Below are 11619 nucleotides of genomic sequence, written 5' to 3' on the forward strand. Positions count from 1 at the left end.
ATTAAATCCTAAGTAACCGTTTGAGTTGGGCTTTGAGCAGCTTCTCTTACCTGGGTTATAAACAGCTTTAACTCTACTGATGTGTCTGACTAAACCAGTGAGCAAAGCCACTGTAACTGCAAGATGAATCCTCAGGTGGGTCTCATATTAAGTTCCATGTCCCTTCTACTTTCGCCATAACAAGAGACATGTTTTGGAAGTATGTTTAAAGACTTCTTGCTATAGAAATATTCTTATGGAAATTTCTAGAGAAATTGAAGGGCAGTATTTGATTAGATAGATATTCTGATTCATTTAGGGAAGTTTAATGAACTTGTGATTATTTCTTCTTAGAAAAGAAAAATAATAATTTAAAAGGCCTTCGAAAGCTCAGGGAAGAAAACAAATGGCACCTCTTTACCAGGTGTCATTTGCTGGTCATTCACTAAAACTTATCTTAGAACTGGCAGCTCTTCCTAGTATACCTTCTTTAGACCTACAAAGAGTTGCCTGGGGAAACTGAGAGAAAAGCCTTATACCCAATGAATGTAAGTTCTAGCTCTATTTGGAACCAGAGAACTAGACTCAATGAAAAGCAAATCTCAAGTGAATGTGAGAGAAAAAAAATATTATTGATAAAATCTCTTAGAAGCGGTTAGCATGAATGATAATGCAAATTTAGATGGTATTGCAAAATAGAAACACGTGAGGGTGCTCTGTCCAGCTGTCATAATAAATTAATTAAGCTTTAGTTATTACGGGAAATTGAGACGGAAATTGGGGGAAATGTGGACGGCAGTACTGGGATGTGACTTAGCATTGCCTAAACAGATATGTCTTGGGATGAATGACTTTTCTTTCAAATAAGATTCGCCATCCTCCCCACCCCCCACCATTATCCTCAGTTTTTAAAGGTAGCCGATGCTCATTTCAGACAATCTGGGAAAGACTAAAGTACAACAGAGGGAAAAGACGGAGCTGATGTTGCTGTCAGCCCTGGGAGAGTGGGACTTTCTAGAGCTGGGCCAGTTGGAAACTTTGCTCAGGAGGACTGACCAGCCTGTTCTCGTTTTGATTCCACAGATCTTCTGCTGGTAAGGAGAGGGAGTAGGGACTGGGGGTCTAATGACCGCAAGAAGAGAATTAGAGACGCATGTTGATCTCAGTGCATTTGCTCTCATTAAAGTTTATATTCGCTGACATCACACCTCTCCTTGAGAAAGTCTGCCCACCCACCATTAATTAAAGCCACATTTTTAAAAGTCAGTGTGTGCACTTTTATCTTAATCAGAAGTAGCCTCCGAAGTTTTGGGGAGTAGGCAGGAGAATATCTGAGGCCTGACAGCTGTTCACCTCTAGGTAGTGAACCCTCATGTGATTTATATTAAAACATTTTTTTTCTTTTTTTTCAGAGCTGGGGACCGAACCCAGGGCCTTGCGCTTGCTAGGCAAGCGCTCTACCACTGAGCTAAGTCCCCAACCCCAAAACATTTGTTTATGTAGGACCGAGAGTATAATAGCTAAGACCTATTACTTTGAAGATTAGAGCTATTCAACGTCTAATGACATCTTATAAGAACATTCTTTTGGACACGATGTAGTGTCATATAGTCTATCTTTCCTAATAGAGGAATCAAGTTAAAATACCCCATTCAAATAATTAAGCAGGGCATTCTTATCAAAGACATCACACACCATAACTTACATGCACACTATCGATGACAAAACGAAGATCAATATAGATTACTTTTATCTAAATCATTGCACAAACAACAGTTACTAATTGTAGGATTGCATAACCACTGTCTATATTCTTGGCAGTGGTCACGATAAGTTCACGACTTCATGCAAATAAAGATTGTGAATATTCAAGTTCAAAAGTACTATTTGTAAATAACTCAGATCACATGTTCTCTTTTATGTACTAAGGAAAAGTCCCTTTCCTCCAATTTCTTTTTAAGTGAGATTTGCTCTTTTTGGGAGCCCAGTCAAAGGATTTCACCCAAATTGATCTGTCTTCTTTTCCTATCCTTTTTCCTATCAGTCCCTCCTCCACAACTTTGAATTTTATGCTGATCTTTCTTTACAAATTAATATCAGACTTATTGAATGGTTTATTGACAAAAGACAACTTGGGCTATCTGTTTCCTTTGGCAATTAGATTATCTTATAGTGGTTCAGACCAAATATTTGTTTATCTCATCCAGTTTCCACTTCCTGCCCAAAGACACAGATAACATTCTGGTTCTCCTGTTATTCCTTTCAGACTGCCCTCTAAACAATCCTACCTCATTCATGCATCTGAACCTAGACATTGAAGCAATTTAGTCCTAGGGTGAAGTATCCTGGTCTTGGACTTCGATCTAACCCTGAGCTCTGTACCAACTCTTAGTGAGTGCCTCATGGAACTTCAGTTCCCTCATCTACCACATGGGTGTTTGAAGGTGATGACAGACTAGATTCCTGTAGACTATGAGGTTCACCAGGATGAAAGGATAGGGCAGCTCTTTAGTTCTCTTACTCAGCCAGTACAAAACCAAAAGAGGAGGCTTTATAGCTAATGCTGAGTCTGGCTCCAAAAGAGAGTACCCCTGAATTTAGGAGATCCAACCCATCATGCCCCGTGAATTGTTTTCATGGAGTGTTTGGGAGAAGACAAACTGGGTGTCAATGCTCCATACAAGTATTCTAGATGCTATTGCTATAGGGGATTAAGAACGAACTGGCAGTTAATACCTGTTGCCTGGATGCTACACCGTCTAGAAGGACCATAAAATACTGGAATCACTAACACTGCTCTAAGCAGTGGTGGACTTCCTGAGTTCAGCTGTGGGAAAGAAGGTGGGGCATGGGTGGGTGTCTCAACCCAATTGATGGTACACTTTCGAACAAGTGGCTCTGGGCCGGGGACTCAATGGGACGGCTCTGATATAATCAACTAGGAAATCTTAAGGTGAGTCCCAAGGCCACAGGGTCCTCAGCGGAGCAGGGTAGCAGGCCATACCTTCCTTCCAGCTCTGTTGTTGTGAAGATTCATCAGGGCTCTGGCATCCTTTCCTTTCCTTTCCTTGGCATCTACAAATGCACGGGCGAATTTGATCCCGTAGTCAATGTTGTCACTACAGCCGCCCCAGTCGAAGGTACCTTTGCTGTCCTTGCCACTCCCTTTCTTCTTTGGATCGCAGGAACAGGACTTTAATTCTCCTTGGCTACAGGCCCTGGTGATGGCAAATACAACGCCAGCTGAGGAGATGGCGTAAACAAAGGCCGATTCCCGGCTACCTGAAACAAAAACGCTTTTCTTAAAAGTGGTCAGAGAGCGTCTCTGCAAGTGTTCTGCGTGGCTTTCACATGGTGAATTGCTTGGTGTTCCGTCTCCTACCGTTCTTTTCTAGATCCCAGGTGATTTCCTTAATATGAATCCCTTACATTTAGTGGAGGATTTGGTCCATGTAAATATCTATTGGCCAACCCTTCCTTAATACAGAGTAGAAAAGATAAAAGATAGCTTTGCTCCTAGCTTCAGCAAACCATATTTACCCCCAAACTACAGATGTCCCAGAAGAGGAGAGCTGAGTCACCTTAGTATCTCTATGTGTAAAACTACCTGAATTCTACAGAGCTAGCATTCGTTCTATTGTAAGGTTTGGAAGTCATGATATCACAGCTTGGAAAAAGCCTGCCAACATAGACACTAGTGGGTGTGATTGTAGTCTTGGCTACTCCAAAGGATGGGGTGAAAGACTTCCTAAACCCAAGAGTTTAAGGCCAGAACAAACAAATAGACTCCCAAGCCTCTAGGCATTACTGAGGACACTAGGGCAAATTTAACTTACGGGCAGAAAAGTACTGAATTCAAGGAAATATTGGGGCTAGGATGGGGAGAGAATTCAGTCAGCTGCCAGCCCCTGGCCTTCACATGGGACAACTGGCTTGCCATCAGCTTTCGGGAGTAATTGAAAGATTGCTGAAGGTGATATGCAATATCCTTGAGCTGCATACTGTGAGTAACCACTGAGGTGATTTTCCTTTCAGTGGAACACCTGCACTAGTCGTTGGTATCGGGTCAGAGACAGTGAAAAGCTTTTGCTTTGGTTCTTTTGGAAGGAAACAAATTTACCGCCTCTAATTAGACTTGGGCAAGAACCCTTTGGGGGCTTTCTTAGACTTGTTCTTTATTAGAGAGCAGCCTACTTTCACTTACAGGCTGAGAGGAACATATTTCAGTGCAATAACTACATTAAATTATTTTAATAATCTGTAGTAATTCATAACACGGTGTTGTGGTGGAGTGACAGATATAAGGCTCTTTAGGGTCCGGGTGCACCTCATTTTTCAAGTGGAACTGTATTTCATTGTTACCAGCATGGCCTTTTATTAATGGTTGCTGCAGCGAATATATTAACAATCAAAATAGAAGCCGGACTAGCTAAGGCCAAGGCAAGGCAGAAAGCAGAGAAGCGTTTGGCGATTCAATCTGTCAGGACCAGTGTGACTTTTTGAACCACGCAGCTGGGAGAACAGCCTACTTTTTTCCGAATCGAAGCCTTGCTCGTTTCCATGTGTCACTCATGGCTAGAGCTTACTGTGCATCCCTTGCAAAGTCTGCCTTGCTAGTCTCACTATTAAAAACCATTATTGCAAGTCTACACAATATTAAGTGGCACTTACCTCAGCCATTCAGGAATATCTCCATCCAAAACTCTAGTTATCAAAAAGGGAAACTATTATTTCTAGGGATAATCACTTAGATGGACATTTGCCTCAGGTAGCAAGCCAAGCTGGTGAGATTCTGTTCTTAAGGTCTGTGGGCTCATGGGAACTGTTTCAAAAGCCCCAGCTAACACGGTAAGGCTCACACATTGGTAAAAAGGAATACTGAAAGGTAGTGACCAATCTGGCTTAATTTTACCTGCTGGTTTTTAGATTAACAACACCTCCTTTATATATTCAATTTTTTATAGCTTTGAAATATTCTTTGCTAAGAGTTGTCTGTATTACCATTGAAAGTCAAGCTCTGGATTTGGAATCCGGTATCCATGTTTACAGACACCATAGATGAGAAGTAATGGTGTGTACTTAATGTATTTAGCACTAATCTTATAGTTGGAGTGAGACACTTTGTAAGTGAGGAAATGCATGGGAGACATGGATCAAAGCATGTTAGGGACACACAGTGTTTTGAAAGCACTAAAGAGGTTTGTGAGGTACAAAACCTGTATGCAGCTGGTAAACAATCACATTGTCTTGTTGACTCAACCAAAAAAGAACAACAACAACAAAAACAACAACAAAAAACAAAAAATTCTAAAGAAATTTCCAAAGGAAATGTTATTATTTGTCATCAGTCAAAGACATTCATTAATACCATTTACTTAAATAAAAACGTTGCACATGACTGTCTTTGTTTTGCCTCCAGATGTTTCGGTGACATGCAGATATGGACTTGAGATGTTTTCAATTAACTGCTTTAGATGAGTCACTAAAGTGTTATGTGTGAAATAGTAGCACATTGCAAGATCTGGCTTCATAACAAAACAAAATTTGATCATGGGCTTCTTAGAAAAGCTGATTCTTTTTCAGGTCATCACAATTGAAATTATATCCTAATCTCAATGCTGATGCTTCTGGGTGTGCTATCAATGAAGCTTCTGTCCTTTTAGGATGGAGATGAATCTACAATGTCAAGATGTCAACTGGGTGGGCAGGCAGGGTGTGCTTCATTTGGGAGGATTTTACCTGGGAAGGTAAAACCCTGAGCTACAATTTCTTGAGGGTCATGAATTACCCAACTCTTAGGAAACAAACAAACAAACAAACAACACTTATCTTCTATCCACTGTCTTGTCTTCCTTTGTCTTTTCCTCTTGAACCTTACAAGGATGAACCCTAATCTCCTTTTGTTTTTTTTAACCCATTTTAGAATGTCAGAGGTATCTACTTAAGACCCAAAAGACTGTTTGCGTTTTTCCTCTACCTGTGAAAGAGTAAATTCCACATGTTTTAAAAAGGCATTCTGTTTTACTCTGGGACTGTAGAGCACACATGGCCAGTGTTCTCCACTTCCCTGTAATCACGGGGCTTTCAGTAGCAATAATGACCTCCCTCCAGCAATCTACCTTTCGTCTTATCTTCCCCATCATCAAAAGGTACGTCTAGGTTTCTAACAGTGAATTCTTCACAACCCTAGATTGTAGTTTCCCTCTGAGTAATTAACTGTAAGAAGTCTTTGGATCACTTCATTGGAATTTCATGATTATTTCCAGGCTGGTAGCCCAAATTCAGCCCCTCTGCAAACCAATAGAGAATCATCACTGACAGTCTCTGGGATCTGCAGAGATGTCTGGGAAGAAGTTGGCCGTCTGTGAAGGGTGGAAAGAAGTCACATGGCCGAGCGTTTTAAGTTTCGAGCGTCTCGGCATCAGCTGTAGGAAGTACCAGCTGGAACCTCTTATTCACCTGAGGCCTCAGACTAAGTCGGATGGTTCAGTTTTCTTCTGTTACCATGTCTTCTCTCAGTAACTCTGCGAAGTATTCTATGAATGAACCCTCAGCTTTGAAAGAGATGCCGTCTTTTGGATCATTTATTGAAGCTGTTTCCTTAAAGGTCAGTGGCATGGCTCACAAAACAAACAAACAAACAAACAAACAAACAAACACTGAGTTGACTCTCTGGAACCCTCAGTGAAAAGAGAGAACCAAATCCCGAACCCTGTCTCCTCGATTCCACATGCCCCATACCTGCTCAGTAATAATAACACATTTTACAAAATTTAAATTGCTTCCTTTCCTCTGGGATTTCAAGGTTTTTTTTTTTCAACCCTCCATAAGCAAAGGACTTCATGGACCTACAGGTTAACATTGTCTAAATGAGAAGCTCTTCAAATTTAAAATAACTTGAAAGTCTTGATCTATTTTAATGAGAAAAAACCTACAAACAATACAGTCTATGGTGAATTGCCGCGGACATTTGCAAATTTACATTGACAAGGTCCAGCACTAATTGATTTACTGGTGAACTACCCTCGGAGAAGTCTTAAAATTCCACGAGGGTGACATTTGCTGTTACCCTTTCAAAAATTTGCGATGTCATATCGAAACTCTAAAAGGAATGCATAAGAGTATAGTTCTTAAATGAGGGAAATAAATTGCAGGATATCACACAAATTAACTTTAGGGAGACTCTAGGAGTGAGAGGGCTACGCCCTTGGGGGATTTTAGAGGCATTCATTTATGCATTTGGCCTCATAAAACCCTAGGGCTCCGCGGATGACATGGCAGAAACACCCTCTGTTAAGCATTACCAAGTGCACAGCCTGGATGATTTTCTTGGGAATGGGAGGGAGTTGGGTGGGCAAAAACAAGTGTAAAGTTCTCTGTCTCTGTCTTTGCACATAAACTATTGTATTTCTAGTCAAATTTCCCACTAACAAATGGGCAGAGTTATTTCTTGAAGAAGGCTACTCTCACCGGTTTCATGATGAGTATTATTTGAAAGTAAAAATTGATTTTAATTCAATTTAATTCATTTTCTCTGATTACATGCAAATAGATCACTAACTTTGAGTTTCTTTCAATATCCCATATCCGGACACTTAATGATTCTTACTACCTAATTAGGAAAATTTTAAGTCTCCAAGAGAAAAAGAAATTTCTGTACTTAAAGTCATCAGTCCTCTTTCATAAATACGCTTACTGCCTAAAATGTAGTTTGAAAAAGCAGTAGGTTCTCACGACAAGTCTATTCTCTGTAACAATTGGATGGGACCTGGGACACACAGGTTCCAATCAGAGTGCCAGTAGTACAGGCTAGTCCCTGCCCTTGTGGAATTTACATTCTATGGAAAATTCTGGACAAAATGCCATTAAGGATGAGTTGGGGGCGGGGGTGGGGGAGGGTAGGGGTGGGGGTGCTTTGAGTACAGGTGTAGGGAGGGCCAGGAGCAGGAGACTCACTTCGGAGGAGGACCCGGCCAAAGAGGCTGTGGTCTCTGTCCAGGGTGTTGCAGTTCCAGCGATGCTGGCGGAACTGATGCTGGCACTCTGCTGTCCACTCAGCCACGCCCAGGCCAATGGCACGCATCACGTCTGGGTGTCGGTGGCACAGCTGACGCTGGCGGCTCACCAGACCTGGCACATTGTCACACATCACCCTGGAGGAGCCACCTGTCGCTCTCATGTACCTGGGAGGGATGGACAGAAAGGCAAAGTTGATGTTAATAGATGGGCCAGGCTTGGTGTTCCCCCAGGAGACTAGCCCTAAAGCTACTTGAGGATGAATTGCTTAGTCCCTGGAAACATGAGAAGGCAGGGGTTATTTGACTGTCATTCAGTGCAGAAGCAGGCAAGGGAAGCCAATGACCTGGTCAAAGCTACTCCAAATACGGTGATGATTATCTCCCAAAGCTGTGGCCACCAAATGACAAGGAGGACAGGGAGGCAGAGGCAGTTAGTAGCATTGTGAAGTTGGGGGCCCGAAGGGGGTGGGGCAAGTGCGTTTGGGAGAACACAGAGAGAATTTCAAAGAAGACTGCTTTCAGTGATGCCATATGTCTGCCTTTGGCTTTGGAGGAAGCTGACCTTTAGAAGTTCCTCATTCCCATTTGTTGATCCTAGATGTCTGCAAATCTGCCAGCATGTGTCCTATTAGCACCTGCTGGGATCTAATGCTACATTCTTCTTACAAACATGCTATTCTTTCCATACTAAAGAATCCTCAAAATGGTTTCCTTTTCTGGCTCTTTTTGTCATGTATAGAAATTTTTGGGGATTAAAAAAAAATCTGCTGCTATCACGAGCACTACATATTTGGAAAAATCAGCATTATAGTTCCATAAAGTATTTTTTGAAAAGAAACTTGAACAAAAAGAAAATTACAGCATTATCTCTTTGCAGATGTTCTCCATTCGTGTAAAATGTATAGAAAGGTACCTTTGACACAATCCAAGTTGCCATAGGAATCTTTTGAAAGTGACCAAACAAGGAGAATATCTCTTTTTGTTTTTCTATTATTTGATATGATCATAACATCATTGAGGTGTGACTTACAAAAATATATGTTTAAGTGACAGCTGAGAGACAGTGTGACAAAATGCCCAGCAGTAAATAATGTTTATACACACAAAGAAACAGAGGTAATCATTTTATTGAAAAATGGTCAATCTGATAAATCAATCTTTGATCCTGTGTCAGCAAGGTCAAGCCTAAAGGCCTTTCCTGCTCCAACAAGCTTAGGAAGTCTCTGAGCCCTGCTTACCATCAGGGCTTTGCTGTTTCTCTCAGGCACTCTGGGATCTAAATAGTCCACTGATTTTGTCCTGTACTCTATTTGGCTGAGAGTCGCACCGTTGTCACAAAAAAAAAAAAAAAAAAAAAAAAAAAAAAAAAAAAGAGAGAGAGAGAGAGAGAAAGAAAGAAAGAATGTGTGTGTGTGTGTGTGTGTGTGTGTGTGTGCGCGCGCGCGCGTGTGTGGCCAATATTTCTGAATCGCTATCAGAATACTTTAATATCTGCTCTGGAACTTTATGTACAAGAAAGTTTCAGAGTTTGGAACTCCCATCTCTTTCCAAGGTCAGGAAGTTGATAGATGAAGGTGATTTCTAGAGAGGCAGAGTATGTACAAAGTAAATCATACATCAGTATACAGAGACAGTGGCAGCAGTTAACCTTAGGAAGACAGTTTTGAGCAGGGTAGTATAATGGGTACCCCAGTCCCAGTAGTTTTACATCCAGACAATATTCTCTACCTGGAGGCTGCTTCATTGGGGTGAAGCACCAGGCATGCGGAAGGGAAGGACAAGAGAAATAGTGCAAAACCAGAGGCTCCAGGTTTTACAACTCCAATAGCCTGGGTTGATTTCTCTTGAGGTCCTGGGAATGGGGGTGGCAGTTGTTGTTTTCAAGGTGAATTCACACACACACACACACACACACACACACACACACACACACACACACACACACACACACACACCGCTGCTAGAAGTACAGCTCAGCATAGCACATTTCTCAGTGGAATAAGGTATTGGCTGCTTTTGCTGTCACTCAGCTGGCTCCAAACAACCAAACATTAAACCTCTCATTTGTGGGGCATGTGAATTGTTTTGGAGTTGTCAAAGCTAAAATGGGTTTTTGAGAAAAGCAGAGGGGTTCAGCTTAGGATGCTGTGTCAAGACAGAGTTGTTCCAGAATCCACAACTGCCAGGACTAGGAAACAGCCAGGGAGGGTCTCTAGGACCAGTAGGGTTCCCACTCCCATCTCCAAAAATCCATCAGCACCGCGCCCATATGCGGAGACTTACCACCATGAAGAGCTGACCTCAGGGGTGAGCCAGGTCAAGAGCAGAGGGAGCCAGAGCCAGATTCCACCGAGAGGGACGTTCATATTAACCCCCTTGCGTCTACATCAGGTCAGACTCCGTGTGCGGGCGCCATGCGTGCCCGGAGCAGAAGCGCTCAGCTCCGGGAGCGCCTCGTCACGGCTGCCGGCGCCTCTGCGCCCCCGCCCCCCCGCCGCTCGCGTCTGCGGCTAGTGGTGAGACTCACTGATAAAGTTTCAAAAGACGAGCCCAGCGAGCGATAAAGGGCAGCCGGGGCCGCCTCGCCCACAGCCAATTCCCCAGGCGCTGCGAGCGCAGGCAGCCCCGAGCTCTGCGTGCCTCCCGCGCACCCTGTCCTTTCGGTTCCCCGCCAGGCGCAGTCAAAGAAGGGGGCGCCTGCGCCGGGCGGGGGCGTGGGGGGCACTGGGTTTTATAGAGGAGTGGAAGAAAGGATGGCAAGAGATATCTCCGGGTGAGGAGGAGCAAAGGAGGTTGACTAACCTCGGAGTGGCCCGGAGCATCATAGAGAGGCAAATGCACCTTTTTGGGAAGTTCCTAGCCAGAGAGTCACAGTGGGCTAGTGCCACCACCCGAACGTAGGCTGCCAAGGGTAGCAGTTTCTGGTAAATTGAAGTCCCTGATCGAGCAATATCGTGGCGGGGATTTGGGTGGGTGGGTGGGTGAGGAGATAATTGCCCATAGGATACACGAAACCAAAAATGATTTCCAACCCATTGCTTTCAGCACTGGAAGATACTCATGGGAATTGGGCTCTTGAAGTGTCTGATCACTCACTTTCTGACCAGGTTGAGAAGGTTAGCCTAGGCCTCGGAAATGAAGACCTATGGCCCCGATTCCTGTTTTCCATACATGAAGGGAATGAGGAAGAGGGGCTGGGACCCAGGAGATCTCAAGTAACAGTTTCTGTCTAAGCGCCCTTGGGAAGGTGCGGCTTTTACTCACACCCAGCTCCCCCTAACGCTGTTGAGGGAGTGCAATAGATCACAGAGGGGCTTCTAGGCAGTCAGGCAGGTATCCGCTCCCTGACGTGGACTGCATCTCTCCAGCCAGGCTGTCCAACCTGTGAGCCTGGCCGAAGTACAGTGAAAGTACAGTGACACGGGACTTCGGACTTGGGTCCCTATAGAGTAGATATGGGGCTTGGGCCCCGAGGGTGGAGCATCTTGAACAGCAACTGACTTGAAGCCTCGTGGTTTATCACCGGAAAGGAAAGACCAGGAACTTACAGCGACCTTGAACTGTTCCATTGCTCTTTTCCTGGGGGGGGGGGCACCACCACCACCCAGGAGCGTGCCCGGGG

The 11619-nt window shown here is 43.6% G+C and overlaps 1 protein-coding gene across 1 annotated transcript in view; it reads right to left on the minus strand.

The window, feature by feature from the left end:
- Wnt2 (Wnt family member 2) overlaps nt 1–10432 on the minus strand; it is a 45993-nt gene extending 35561 nt beyond the window's left edge. Inside the window, 3 exon segments of the mRNA NM_053695.1 lie at nt 2984–3261; nt 7936–8162; nt 10281–10432. Coding sequence (NP_446147.1) covers nt 2984–3261; nt 7936–8162; nt 10281–10363 — 588 coding nt within the window. The 5' untranslated portion in view covers nt 10364–10432.
- Between the last annotated feature and the right edge of the window lie 1187 nt (nt 10433–11619).

The sequence above is a fragment of the Rattus norvegicus genome, chromosome 4, assembly GCF_021556685.1.
Source record: "Rattus norvegicus strain SHRSP/BbbUtx chromosome 4, alternate assembly SHRSP_T2T, whole genome shotgun sequence".
Lineage (NCBI taxonomy): Eukaryota > Metazoa > Chordata > Mammalia > Rodentia > Muridae > Rattus > Rattus norvegicus.